General features: G+C 57.9%; 5 protein-coding genes across 5 annotated transcripts; 3 read left to right on the top strand and 2 right to left on the bottom strand.

Annotated features, from left to right (window-relative positions):
* Positions 1-79: 79 nt before the first annotated feature.
* Positions 80-896, top strand: TRAVEDRAFT_109602 (uncharacterized protein; the record flags this gene model as incomplete). The annotated part of the gene is made up of 5 exons (XM_008034754.1): positions 80-272; positions 324-583; positions 636-677; positions 732-755; positions 807-896. The coding sequence occupies 5 exons, from the start codon at positions 80-82 to the stop codon at positions 894-896; spliced, it is 609 nt and encodes a 202-aa protein (XP_008032945.1).
* Positions 897-1,202: 306 nt separating this feature from the next.
* Positions 1,203-3,679, top strand: TRAVEDRAFT_158884 (histone deacetylase). Its single transcript, XM_008034753.1, has 13 exons — positions 1,203-1,283; positions 1,353-1,405; positions 1,454-1,529; positions 1,600-1,717; positions 1,779-1,853; positions 1,905-2,012; positions 2,064-2,094; positions 2,149-2,290; positions 2,345-2,437; positions 2,495-2,603; positions 2,658-2,798; positions 2,861-3,028; positions 3,078-3,679. The coding sequence occupies exons 1-13, from the start codon at positions 1,236-1,238 to the stop codon at positions 3,530-3,532; spliced, it is 1,617 nt and encodes a 538-aa protein (XP_008032944.1). The 5' UTR covers positions 1,203-1,235; the 3' UTR covers positions 3,533-3,679.
* A 316-nt stretch (positions 3,680-3,995) lies between these two features.
* On the bottom strand, positions 3,996-6,019 carry TRAVEDRAFT_25667 (uncharacterized protein). Its single transcript, XM_008033653.1, has 7 exons — positions 5,794-6,019; positions 5,667-5,716; positions 5,250-5,362; positions 5,165-5,191; positions 4,975-5,099; positions 4,828-4,912; positions 3,996-4,758 (listed from the first exon to the last, which is right to left on the bottom strand). The coding sequence occupies exons 1-7, from the start codon at positions 5,968-5,970 to the stop codon at positions 4,142-4,144; spliced, it is 1,194 nt and encodes a 397-aa protein (XP_008031844.1). The 5' UTR covers positions 5,971-6,019; the 3' UTR covers positions 3,996-4,141.
* Positions 6,020-6,425: 406 nt separating this feature from the next.
* TRAVEDRAFT_55422 (developmentally regulated GTP-binding protein) lies at positions 6,426-8,754 on the bottom strand. Its single transcript, XM_008034191.1, has 17 exons — positions 8,605-8,754; positions 8,531-8,546; positions 8,449-8,463; positions 8,374-8,387; positions 8,155-8,316; positions 8,028-8,096; positions 7,714-7,977; positions 7,647-7,652; positions 7,532-7,595; positions 7,433-7,470; positions 7,349-7,382; positions 7,267-7,293; positions 7,117-7,213; positions 6,931-7,054; positions 6,807-6,865; positions 6,621-6,700; positions 6,426-6,563 (listed from the first exon to the last, which is right to left on the bottom strand). Exons 1-17 carry the CDS (start codon positions 8,620-8,622, stop codon positions 6,550-6,552), a joined length of 1,101 nt encoding a protein of 366 aa, XP_008032382.1. The 5' UTR covers positions 8,623-8,754; the 3' UTR covers positions 6,426-6,549.
* Positions 8,755-8,853: 99 nt separating this feature from the next.
* TRAVEDRAFT_55421 (kinase) lies at positions 8,854-13,622 on the top strand. The gene is made up of 5 exons (XM_008034190.1): positions 8,854-10,502; positions 10,566-10,847; positions 10,909-12,590; positions 12,645-12,948; positions 13,004-13,622. Exons 1-5 carry the CDS (start codon positions 8,896-8,898, stop codon positions 13,464-13,466), a joined length of 4,338 nt encoding a protein of 1,445 aa, XP_008032381.1. The 5' UTR covers positions 8,854-8,895; the 3' UTR covers positions 13,467-13,622.
* Positions 13,623-13,842: the final 220 nt, after the last annotated feature.

The following is a 13,842-nucleotide window of genomic DNA, read 5'->3' as shown; positions in this document are numbered from 1 at the left end:
GCGCATTCACCTGACTCCTCGGTTGGTGCCACGAAGATACAGGTGGCGTTCCCGTTCCAATTTGCTCCTGACCACGACCATGTCCTCACCGTCACCCGCGCTGGCTACTTCCCCCGAACAAAACGGCTTCTCAGACGATGCGACCGCCCGCGCACGCTTGCTGGAGGTTTCCACGGCCATCCTGCGTCAAGCGGTCAACCTCGTGCAAGATAGCCTCACTACTGACCAGCAGCTCACCGCGCAATCAAACTATATACCCGGGTCTACGATAGGTATGTACATTTCGCGATCGAGTTTCAGCGTTGAACTGAATTGAGTTGTAGGCAAACATCTCAGACATGCTCGAGATCATTTCGCGCTTCTCGCAGAGGCGATATCCACGCCGGCGCCCCATGTATTGAATTACGACAAGCGAGCGCGCAATACCCCCATGGAAAGCCAGCGCAAGGCAGCCGCAGATGCATTGAATGAGGCTATCGCGCAACTACACGAAGTTGTGCCAACGGCAAATCTGGCCGAGCCCATCACATTGCACGCCGTCACGCCGTATCCTCAGGTTATGGAGACCACATTTGCGCGAGAGGTGAGTACGATGCACCTAGGACCACGTCTTTCCCGTCCTGATATATCTACAGCTGTGGTTTGCAGGTCTGCATGCAATTCATCATTGGTCAATGGTAAGTCCTGCGTCGGCTGTTCACACATCGGGGCTCAGTCATAACCTCCTCCAGGTACGAGTCATTGCTGGCGAGCTTGTGAGTCCTCTCGGGTAATAAAAGTGATCGTCTGCTCATGCGACAAAACAGGGCATCAAGCTAGAGGATACGTTTGGCTTTGCGCCTTCCACGATTGTCCATATGGAATCAAAGGCGGCCTTTGGAAAACCCAAGATATAGGGTTCTTGGATAATTTTGTTCTGCATGTTTTAGATATTTGTCCTTACTGTCCGGGTTGTCGCGATGCTATCCTCGTTGTCCTATGCTGCTACCTATATTATCTATCGAAGTCTCCCCAGTCCGCCCAAGACATATGCATACCATGTGCATGTGAGGGACGCCTGCTGGGATGACGAGCGTCGAGCGTCTGGAGGTATGATGCAGAGGCGCTCAAGATCGATCGGGGCGCTTGCGCAGTGGCGTGCGGGGGGCAAGTGCAGTGTTTCTCAACCTGGCTTCTACCCAGCAGCCACCTCCCCGTCCCCCGCTAACTCCCGACCCCTTGGCATACTCTCCAAAATGCCTCCTGAGATGATCCCCATAGACGGGGAGCAGAAGAAGCGCGTAGTAAGTTATAATCTCGTATTTGCATCCCGAGCTCTCCGCGCCCCCAGGCATGCTCAACCTTACCTGTAGTGCTACTTCTTCGACTCGGACGTGAGCGGTTTCCATTATGGGCCAGGCCACCCGTAAGAATGACCCAAGATCCCTCTTGTTTTTGTGCTGATGATTTTCAGGATGAAACCTACGCGTATACGGATGTGCCATTCATTGGTCATGAACTACGGCCTGTACAAACGCATGGAGATCTTCGTATGTAGTCGTGCCCCCTCTCCTTAGTAAACGTATCACCGCGCCTTTAAACTCACTTCGCATTCCACAGAGAGCCAAACCTGCCACAAAGCGCGAAATGACGCAGTTCCACTCTGACGAATATGTCGATTTCCTGAGCAAGATCACGCCTGTCAATATGAACTCGTTCATTAAGGAACAGCACAAGTGTATGCGCAATCGTGCTCTACATCTAGCCCTCTTCTAACGGAGATGTACACCCTATCACAGGCAATGTCGGGGACGATTGCCCAGTGTTTGATGGCTTGTTTGACTATTGCGCTATCTCAGCCGGCGGCTCTATGGGTACGCCCTGGCTCTACCCCCGTTTGGCCGCCTCTTGCTGATATTGCACAGAGGGCGCCGCTAGGCTAAGCAGGGACAAGTGCGACATTGCAGTGAACTGGGCCGGAGGTTTGCACCATGCCAAGAAGAGTGAGGCCAGTGGTTTCTGCTACGTCAACGGTCAGTTGATCCTTCAGAGTTATCTATTTGGCGCTCACATATGATCTGCAGACATTGTATTGGGCATTCTTGAACTTCTGAGGTGAGGAATTTGTAGGCGATGAAACAACTGAGTTGGCGTCTCACCGCTGTACAGGTATCATCCTCGTGTCCTCTACATTGACATAGACGTGCATCACGGAGATGGAGTGGAGGAGGCTTTCTACACTACAGATCGCGTGATGACCGTCAGCTTCCACAAGTACGGCGAATACTTCCCAGGAACGGGAGAGCTGCGGGTAAGGCTTGTGCACATCCAATCTTGGGGCGAGACCGACTTACGAGTTTTGTAGGACGTAGGCATAGGCAAGGGCAAGTACTACGCTCTCAATTTCCCGTTGCGAGATGGCATCACCAACGAGAACTACAAGAGTGTCTTTGAGCCTGTAAGCATTCATAGGCCCCTTATTTCGAACGCTTCTGATAGTGTGCTCTCTGTCAAGGTCATTCAACAAGTTATGGAATCGTATGATCCCGGCGCCGTCGTGTTGCAATGCGGCACGGACTCACTATCAGGGGACAAGCTTGGCTGCTTCAACCTGTCAATGCGAGGTACGTAAATATTTGCTGCAACACGCATCTACAATGGCTTTAACATACTTGCAGGTCACGCAAATTGTGTGAAGTTCGTCAAGTCATTCAACAAGCCCCTGCTCCTCGTTGGTGGTGGCGGCTACACCATGCGCAATGTGAGCAGATGCTGGGCTTACGAGACCGGTCTTGCAGCGGGTGTTGAGCTTGGCAAAGGTACGTGGGAGTGCTCCTGTGGAACCAAATGTGTCGCGTACTCACTGTGGGACACTCACCAGAAATACCCATGAACGAGTACTACGAGTACTTCGGCCCGGACTACGAACTAGACGTGAAGTCGTCCAACATGGACGACATGAACTCTCCCGAATACCTGGAACGTGTAAAAGGCATTGTTCTCGAGCATTTGCGGCATGTTGGCGGCCCGCCGAGCGTCCAGATGCAGGGTGGGTGTAGCCGCACCGTTCGTGAGGTCTTATTGACCCCCATCGTTAGACGTTCCGCGGATGCCCGTCGACGAGCTGGTCGAAGACGACCCAGATGAAGACATGGACGACCCCAACGACAGACGGCCAACTCGCCGTCTCGACGCGCGCCGACAGGCAGACGGCGAGCTCTCCGACTCCGATGACGAAGGGGAGGGAGGGCGGCGCAACCACGCCAGCCACAAGGACGCCGACTCTCCAACGACAGGGCGGAGATTCGGCGCGCCAGTCGGGATTATGAGCACGGGCACTACACATGGTGTAGGGCCGAGCGGCGCGCCGCCGGTCGCTGCGGCCACAGCTGGTCCGTCTGCAGGACAGGCTGCCGTCGCGGAACAGTCCGACATGGACATCGACGACGGCGTCCCGCTTGCACAGGCGGCGAAGAACAAGGCTGCGGCACCCGCGCCCACCACGAACGGCGCTGGCCCTGCGCCCAACAAGGATGAAGCAGAGCGTCCATAGTGCCTGTTGTATAGCCTCATCTGGTCTTCACACTGTGGTATTATTAGTATGTTTGTTGTATTGCGTTCGATGCCTCGGCCTCAGCGTCCCTTCCTACAGCTAGATGTGCTGGACAGCGTTTCCCCCAGAGGTCCAGTCATGTGTGTAGTTTACTGTCTGGCTCTAGGGGATCAGCGAGGCATGCATGGCGGAAATGGGAGAGTAGGCAGGACTGGGTCGCTACTCGACCCGAATGGCTGGCAACCGGTGCCAGGAACGCCGTCTAAGCTTTGCTGTCATACCGAGATCTGCAACGAGGCAGAAGGGGTTCCCCTTACATACGAGTTAGCGGTGTTCGCAAAGATCCAGACGTACCCGGCATTAATGTTAATGCGCGTCACACTAAGTTGAAGGCATCGGACTCTTCCGAACTCCACATGCACCGTCTTGAACTAGATCCACGCCCATGTCTCCGTCAGGTCCAGCTTATGCTTTAATTGATAGGTATAATATAACGGAGCACTGGTACATGTCTACGCCGCGGAAATTACGAAAGGGAGATACAAGAGGCAAATACGGAACTGTTACAGTAGGAATATCACCAACAATCTATACAATCTTTCTTCCATGTCAATAGTACTCCGAGTCCCGCACCTCCTTGCCAGAAGGCGAGATGAACACCCGCAGGCCGTCGAACGCAGGGCGCACCCACACCGGGGGGCCGTCCTCGAGCGTCTCCAGGCCTTGCTTCACCACCTCAGTGACTTCGTCCTGCGGCGCCGTCCGTCCTCCCACCTGCTCCAAAATCGTGCGATATTCGTCGTGGGAGACCTCGTGGCTGAACCCGGTCAGGTACGTCTTGCGTGCGCCCATCCGCCGCGCAATTTCCACCGCCTGCGCGAGGCTCAGATGTGACGTGTGTGGCTGGAGGCGCAGGCAATCGAGCACAAGCACCGGCGGCCTCGCAGATGCGTACGCCGCAGCATACGAGGCGCGGATGTGTTCCCAGACGTCCTCGGGAATGTGCGAGCAGTCCGAGATGTACGTCACGGCGTTCTGAATCGTGAATCCAAAGCAGAAGTAGGGGAAGATCTCCTTGACGGGCTCGGTCTCTGGCGTCAGGGCGCGTGCATTGACAGGCGTGCCCGGCTGGCCCGGAGACGATGGGTGGGTGGATGCGGGCGATACCGAGTTGGGGCTGGGCGTGAAATCGACGGGAGGTGCGGAGAAGACACGGCCGTGGTGCACTAGGTCGTCCGAGGATCAAGTCAGTTTTAGTCGCAGGCACGCTTGATTTCGTTCACACACGCGCGCACCTTTGAACGGGTCCACCACGATGCCGGTGTCGCCGATGGTAAACGGTTTTCGGTCTTCAATAATATGCCAATTGAACTCAGGCACCTGTCGCGGCGAAATTCAACGGGGCTGCCCCGGGTGTGAAACGATCTGCGCGAGACACTCACATCGCCGCCGCCAGAGGCAAATTCCTTCGAGATTAGGTAGGGGAATGCCCTACCGACCTCCTGGAAAGTCTCAAGGGAGACGTACAAATCAACATGAGGCTGGATAGCGCCGTGCAGCGTCCACCCTGCAGGGTAACGGTCAGTTCATCATGCCACAGCAACGGGCCGCGCCACAACATCCAGCGCGCACCTCTGAGGTCGTCTAGTCCATTCATAGCTTCGGAGCGGAAAGTGAGCGCTCCCGCGAAGATAATAGACATGGATGCCGGACATACCATCCGCATGGGCGTGAGTGATGAGCACGGCATCTATCTTGCGGAGGCCGTACTTCGGGAACCACTCGACTGCGGCCTGTTGGAAGCTCTTCCCTACATCGATGACAATGGTCCTGTAGACGCGTGGACGATCTCAGCAATTTGCACGCCGCGGAGGAGAGCACATGGAGGAACGGAGCGCGATGAACGGGAGAGCTCCCAGCGGTAAACGCCGAAGGCAAAACGCCTCATCGCGCAGACGATCCGGGATATGCAGAACCAAATGTACGGCGCGTCTCCCCCCACGAGCCGACCTGGTTCCGGTGCGTGGTGGGCCGCTCTCCGAACAGTCCGCGCACACACAAACCTGACGCCTCCGACGGACATCGCCGACTTGGAATGCCGGGGGCCCTGAGAAGGGTGACGAGGGGTACTCACACGAGCTCGCCGTTCTGCGCGCGGACTCTGGCGACGGCGGAGGTATTGCGCTATCATGATGAGATCCGGCGGAGTCAGCGTCAAGCCGGTGTGGCGGAGCGGACCCGCACAGAAAAAGTATACGCACCCGTATGTTCTTCTTGCCCTCAGGGTAGAGCGTCGACCAGCACGTTTTGCACTTCTTTGCGCCGGGCGGGGCGGTCAGACAGTCGACGTGGGGGACGGTGGAGGATGTGCCGGTGCCGAGGAGGATGACCTCGACGTCGTCGGTCAGAGCGGGCGAAAGCGCGTCAATAGAGCCCATGGTGGTGTGTGGGTGCGCGAGGGTCGGTGTAGAGGAGGAAGAGGAGGGTGTGGCGGCAGACATGTCGGACGAACGGGGGAGCTTTTATAAAACGCGGGGCTGGCGATCTGGTCGGACTCGGCGGAGCAGGCGATTCGATATCAGCCTCCGCACGTGTATAGCGCGTCTCCGGGGCCATCAGGGCGGTTTGAGCAGATTCTGGCTTAGAGCATGGGCGATAGACAGCACAGGCAGTCGGCCGCGGTCGACGTCTGTCCTCGTAGGGCGGAGATACAGGGCGAATAGCCACAGCGTCCCCGCGCCGGCTTGCACGCTCCCATCACTCCCGACTCGGCTCTTCCTCCGCACGTGGCCCGCCCTGCACGCCTGTCCCTAGATCCAGCGGCACTCTCCCAGATCCCCTCGTGGCCCTCCTCTGAGCTCATCGACCCATGCAGCGCACCCCCCAGAATACCTCGAAGCTGTGTATTCCACTTATCGCACAAGTACACGCACGGTGGTCGGCAAGCATCGCCCCAGCCGGATACAGTACGGATTGATACATCTCCACAAATACTTCTTCGTGCCGCCGACATCCTGTCATTTCGTGAAGACTGTGAACACGCCGTGCGTTAGCCTGGGAACACGGCCTCCGCCCGGGTCTAACGTACTTGACACTACGTCCTCGTCCTGGACGTGATGATGCAGGCTCACTTTCTGCGCATGCGGGTTGAACTTCGATGACTTGCCCTAGCCCCGATGTCAGCCCGTTTGCAGCCGCAAGACGCTGATGCGCGCTTACCCTGTCCGAACGGTCAGCTGGCGGCACACAAACTGTTTGTGGCGTCTGCACTCACCAAACTAGAGCGTATCGGAAGTTCGTCGCCAGCGACCGATGAATGCCGTTGCAGACGCTCTGCGGCGCACCGCGTCAGGACGCCCATTTCGGTAGCCAGGTGCCGAACAACGAGCGGTACCCACCTCGACCGTAGCCCCCTTTCGCATGCAGACGGGATCATCCAGATCCGGGTGGACGCCCCGTTTCTTGGTGTACACCTTCACGAGGTCAAGCTCCTCCCAAATCTTCTCGATGAGATAGTCTAGGCTGCGTATAGCGGTGCCGCGTGAGTACCCAGTAGTCGCCCAGATGGGCGCAGCAGCACGCACTTCAGCCCAAGCTCGCAACTAATCACGACCGTGTGGTCTTCCCGGGCGAGTTTGTCCATCTGCTCGAGGCTGATAGCGTCAATCTTGTTATAGACATCTGCCCAGGGACGTAAGTGGAGCACAGCGACACAAATCCAGGGTCCCGCTTACACAGACATGGCATATATTTCCGTGTTCCTGCGGCAGCATATCAGGACAAACGGGCCTCGTGGCCGCCCGGCATAAGACGCACCTATCAGCACATCGATGAATTCGTCGGTTGTGATCTGAACCGCTGTCAGCTGCGAATGGTATCGGCGAACGGGACAGAACCTACGTCTTCCCGGATCATTATGTCGCAGTTGTGCAGCTTGTCTACGCAGTAGCGCGGGGAATGAATAGACCGAACCGCATGGCCCTGAAGAATATCACTCACAGCCAGCCAAGATAGTCCGGATGGTCTTCTCGTCGGTCTTGGTCAAGGGCACCGTCTTGTTGATCTGATACAGATGTCAATGGCCGTGCGGGTACCCCTGGCAAGCCAATCTTACCGTAATCTGTGCATGACAGAGACATCTCAGCTGGGGGTCAGTATTACGGCACACTCGCAGCACTTACACCTCCGGTGGTCTTGCGCTTGAAGACGACATCGGGCTTTTTCTTATTCAGCCGGATGCCGACGGCGTCCAACTCGATCTCGAGCAGGCGCCGTTGCTCCTCCGACTTTGTCGCGTCAAGCATGATGAGAATGAGATCGGCAGTTTTGGCGGTCGCGACGACTTGCCGGCCGCGACCGCGACCTTCACTAGCTCCCTCGACGATTCCCGGAAGATCTAGCAACTGTATGCGCGCGCCTTGGTGCTCAATAACACCGGGGATTGCCTGACAGCGTAATGAGCGCGTGACCCGATATGGCGCTGTGAAGGACGTACTGTGAGTGTGGTGAACTCGTAGGCGGCCGTCTCCGACTGCGTGTGTGTGCACTTGCTGAGCAGCGTTGACTAATTGCGAAGATGGAAGATGAGGGCAGTGTACGGATACGTCATGCGAGACACCCACCTTGCCCACTGAAGGGAAGCCGATAAGTGCGACTCGAGCATCTCCGGACTTCTGGACATCAAAGCCTGTTCCTGCACCGCCGGACTTGGAGGTAGGTTCGAGGAGCTGTGCGCGGTAGCGAGCGAGCTTCGCCTTCAGAAGACCAAGGTGATATTCTGTTGCCTACTTCGCTCCCTGCTAAGCCGTCGATTTCACCGGCGGTCCGCGGTGTACGCCCACCTTATTCTTCTGCGCTATTTGCGGAGGTTCAAGGGTCAGAACTCTACACTGCGCCCAGACGTGAGGCATGCTTACTCCTCGCCATCTCCTCTGCGCACGATCGAAGCCTCGGTTAATGACGTTTTGCATGCTTGCGCAAAACGTGCAGGACGCTCACCCTCGATTTCCTTGATCTACAGCGGGCAGCCTCTCAGCCACACAGGTACGAGCGAGCGCGCGCCGCGTGCCTACCTTCTCCACGATCCCCATGTTTGCGCAGCTTCACGACGTCAGATAGTGTGTGTTTGGGAGAGCCGCTCCAGAGTTGAGCGCGCAGCGAGGAACAAGCACAGGGAGCACGGCGAGTGCGTGGTGGAGAGAGTGAGAGTGAGAGGCGGAGGCAAGGACGGGCCTGGCGCCCATCGGGACCGGCGGGCCTTGGGATACCACAGCGCAGGGTCGGCGGGCTACATCATCTTCCGCCTCGAGTCCCTGCCCCTCGTCGGTGCCTCTCCTGCGTTTTCTCCTCCCCTTGCTTCCCGCATGCCCAACAAGCGACATCAGCCAACTCTCTTTACCCACCCAGAGGGCGACGCTGACGACGAAAACGACGAATCCTGGCAGTCCTCGCGCTTCTCCTCGGGCTCGGGCAGCCTCAAGTCCCGGATGAAGACCCGACAAAGAAACGCGTTTTCGCCCAACTCCTCCAACCCGAACGCGCCCCTGGCATCTTCCGCTACGACGCCATCACCGGCAGTGCGCTCCAACTACGCGAACATATACAACCAGTTCGTACGGCGGTACCGGAACGGTCAGACCATCGACGATGACCCGCGAAACGACCCCGAGTCCCACTACTATCACCGTGGCTTCGGCCAACTCCTAGACGGCGGAGACAGCGACGATGAAGACACCCGTGTTCCCGCTGGCATGGCCGAGCCTGACCGGATGTCTGTTCTCATGCTCGACGCAGAGCCCATCGAGCCACAGACCCTAGAAGACCGAGAACGCCTAGAATGGCAGACTATGCTCGCCTCGGTTCTTGCGGGCGACGTGCTCAAGGCGGAGAACACGCGTATAGCGGTCGCGCTAAATTCATCCTCGGAAGAGGAGAATAATCCCCGCGCGGGCATCTGGCTCGGCATTCGCGCACGCTTTCACGGACGCACCATCGAGGAAGAGCGCAAGAAACTCGAGGAGCGACGGCTGCGCACGGTCGACTCGGTCATCAGGGAGATTCTTGGCTTCCGCGTCCAGGATCCTCCACCAGGATCGTCCGAAAGCCGCGAGACCTATGCTCTGCAGCAGGTCAATGCCGTTTTGCGCCGGCTAGAGATTGCGCATTCCCTATACCCCAGTCTGCGCGCGTTCTATCTAGACTACCCCTCCGCGACTGATGTCGAATTCCAGTCGAGATGCGACACCCTGAACACATGGTCTACTGTCCTGACTTCCCTACGCCAACTCCTCGGGACGCTGCGCAAATGGACAGGGAGCGAGAATATGGACGTTACGCAGCCCCCATCCCACCCTTCCACCCCGGGGACCTCACCCGCCGAGGGCGGGAAGGCGAACGGCACGACCTTCGTCGAGCGATTACTCAAGGAGGAGGGCGTACAGAGGCAGTTCGAGAAGGGCTCAATGACCACCATTCACGCGCTCGTCGGGACGACTCGCGACGCCCACGTTAACCTCGCGCCCATGTTCCGCAAGATGAACCTTCCTTCGTTCGAGCAGGAGCTCGTCCCCCTGGTCTCGTTCCTCACGGACCTCGCACAGGCTGTCCTCCGTGTGCGGCTGTCCTACGCCCAGAACCTGAAGAACCCCGACGTGCTCATAATCGATCAGATGACGGACGACTTGAAGGTCAAGATCGGGTTCGCATGCACGCTCAAGCGGCAGTACGAGGCATTTTTGGTGCCTGACCCTGGCGGGAACTGGAAATTGCCCCCCTGTATCAGCGACGACTACGATTCGACCATCCTCGAGGCCCTCACATTCTTTTTCAAGCTGATACACTGGAAGCTGAAGAGTGGGACGAAGGGCATCTACTTCAAAGAAACGGATGTCATCGAGGCGCAGTGGGCGACATTCAGCGATGTCAGTCTCACGATACCTGGAGGCGCGTCCCTGGTCGCCGAGCAGCTTTGGTATGCGATATGGAACTCTGGAAACCTCTCTTGTGAACGACGCTAACCTATTTAATACTTTAGTGCGCTAACCAACAAGTTGATCGTTCGGGTCACAAATTATTTCGACACTTCCATACGTGTCCCCGGCATGCCCGACGACGTCTTCCCCACAAGCATGTCCGAGCGCGCGCGGAAGACGATGAAGACCAATGGCCTAAACGGCGCGCCTATGATGCAGCCATCCTTGACCACTGGATCGCAGCCCACCGGAGTCAGCGTCCCGAAAGAGCGCCTCGTTGGGTGGTATTCGAAGATCCTTGACGGTGTGAGGCAGCGGTCGCGCAAGCTCCAACGCCTAGCACGGTACGTCAACAGTCTCCGGACATCATGTTGCTTTGCCTTACGCCGGCCTCGGCTGCTACAGAGTCCTCTCCCATCGGTTCAGTGACTCGGCCGAGTACGATCTGGAGGACGTCGACATCGACGCTTTCATCGCCACCTTGGTGGAAACAGACCACTTCCTCGTGTACACGCAGAGCTTCGAGGAGGAGGGCACCTACATCGTTGCGCCACCAGGGCTCCGCGAACACCCGGATGTCATCCGGCGACTGCTCGTCGACGCGTTCCACGTGAGCGAGATCGACGAGAGCAGTTGGCTGATGGAGAGTGGAGACGTCGATCCAGACTACGAGGAAATCACTTCTTACCTCCTTGTTCTCTCTCCGCGTACGCGGTTTCTCTGGAACGGTCTTGTTCTCATGCTCCAAATACCCAAGATCGAACTACAGCTAGAGGATAACCGTGTCCGGCTGGTGGCGGACGGCTCGCAGCATAGGCTTACGTTCGCCAAGCGGCAGTTTGGTGACCTCTTCGAAGCACTGGAGGACGAGGAGACGGGCGAGCCCATCGAGGCCGCAATGCCTCCCCTGGCGTGTCTGGTCGAGCAACAGGCTCACCTTCCGTCGGTAAACCGCGAGCTGCGCAAGATTGGTCGCGCGACGAACAGGCTTGCCGACTCTATCGTCGAGGCCGTCCACGTCGTGCGGCACGCGCTCAAGGACACGAACAACTATCAGGAGCTGCTCGAGAACTGGTACGTTTTCGCGTCCGACCACGCGACGCACGTGGAGAAGTACATGGACCGCCCGACGCTGCTCAAGTACAACCAGTCGCTGATCAAGCTCGCCATCTCCTGGGTGTCCTTCATCTGTGATGACTGCGACCCGAACGACCGCAAGACGTTCCGGTGGGCGGTTACCGCGCTCGAGTTCACCCTACACCGTACTCGGCGGAACAACATCCTCCACCTTCCTGATGACCAGTTCGAGATGCTGCGGCAGAAGGTCGCGAGCTGTATGACCCTCCTGATCAGCCACTTCGACATCCTTGGCGCGCGCTCGACGCTTGAGGCGAAGCGCGAAAAGGAGCGCCAGGAAGAACTCCTGCGGCAGCAGACGTCCAACCGGCGGTCCGACGAGGACGCCGAGGAGGCCGCTTTCCAAGCCGACCCGGAGGACGAGGACCTGGTATTCGCATACGCGGATCCCGCCCTGCGCGCGTACTGGGACAAGGCGTCTCAGGCTGCGCGGGATATCGAGGTGCAGCGGGCGGAGATAGGCGCGGAGCGGCACATCATCGGGCGCGTACTGGACGAGAAGATCCTCGTCGACCGCTCTGTTGTGTTCCTCGCCGGATCCAGCTCGAACATTTCCATACGCTGGCAGCAACGGCGCTTCATCGGCGCGGGTTCATTCGGCTCTGTGTACCTCGCGATCAACCTCGACTCAAACACGCTCATGGCGGTCAAGGAGATCAAGTTCCAGGAGACGGCGGGCCTCACGAACCTCTACTCGCACATCCGCGATGAGCTCCAGGTCATGGAGATGCTGCATCACCCGAACGTCGTCGAGTACTACGGTATCGAGGTGCATCGCGACAAGGTGTACATCTTCGAGGAATACTGCCAGGGAGGAAGTCTTGCGGCGCTGCTCGAGCACGGGCGAATAGAAGACGAGAACATCTTGCAAGTATATACGTTGCAGATGTTGGAGGGTCTCGCGTACCTACACTCGCAAGGTGTCGTCCATCGCGATATCAAGCCCGACAGTAAGTGCCTTTTTCTGCGTGCAGCCCTCCGATACTAACGTGTATGTTGGTCAGATATCCTCCTTGACCACATGGGCGTCATCAAGTACGTCGATTTCGGTGCAGCGAAGATCCTTGCGAAGAACCACCGCACGCTGCAGCGTACACGACGCATACCGGAGACAACACCCACCGCCGACGGTTCACTCGGCAACGGGCTGAACAACAGCTTGACGGGTACACCCATGTACATGTCACCAGAAGTCATCCGCAATAACAAGCGCGGGCGCCACGGCGCCATGGATATCTGGTCCCTCGGTTGTGTCGTCCTCGAGTGCGCGACTGGTCGAAAACCATGGAGCAATCTCGACAACGAGTGGTAAGCTCTGTTGTCCATCGCTGTCTCTAACGCTCCTCACCACATATTTCATCAGGGCGATCATGTTCCACATCGGTGTCGCGACGCAGCACCCACCATTGCCCGATCCTGGGCAGCTGGGCGAGATGGGCATCGACTTCATTCGACAGTGTCTTACGATTGACCCCGTGATACGTCCAACCGCTGTCGAGTTGATGAACCACCCGTGGATGATCGACTTCCGGGAGAAGCTCCGGAGCTACGAGGAGGGGGAAAGCGCGAGCTCGAGTCCGCCCCCGGACATCTCCACCGACGGCGGCACGTTCGAGGCGGCGACCATCGCACGCCAGGCCGCCATCCTCCAAGAGCAAGAGACCGAATTCATCTCAGCGCAGTCCCCGACGCTCTCCCCTCTGGAGACGCCGGAGGGCTCGTCCACCAACTCCTCGCCCGGCCTGCGCGAAAGCCCGCCAGACACGCAGTCGAGCTCGGACGATCGCGGTTTCAGCTCGCCCGAGAACAGCGGGAACAGCTCCTGACACTCGTTCCCGTCCCCGCTCCCTCCCCCTGACCTTGTATACCATACGAACCGTACGAACGTTGCCTCGCCCATACTCTTGCCGTGTAGCTTATCACGTTTCCTCGCTGTTGTCATATTGTTTGCACGCATAGCTCTCTCCCCTCGGTCCACCTGCTCCCGCGTTACCTTCCGGTTCTATCGTCGTCCTTGTAGTAGCCTCCATCTCTGCCGCCCACTCCATTAGCCACTAATCGTGTCTGTCCCGCATGCATGTACAGTAGCACGCAAAGCAAAGAGCTGAATTGGAATCTACAGTAATACACGCAGCAGCATTGCCATTCTCAGGAATCTCAACAGCGGCGGGCGCGGACCACCCGGTGATCTCGGCCGTCGGG

This window comes from Trametes versicolor (assembly GCF_000271585.1).
Source record: "Trametes versicolor FP-101664 SS1 unplaced genomic scaffold TRAVEscaffold_1, whole genome shotgun sequence".
Lineage (NCBI taxonomy): Eukaryota > Fungi > Basidiomycota > Agaricomycetes > Polyporales > Polyporaceae > Trametes > Trametes versicolor.
Note: the sequence above shows the minus strand (reverse complement) of the source record. Positions and strands in the feature narration are given on the sequence as shown.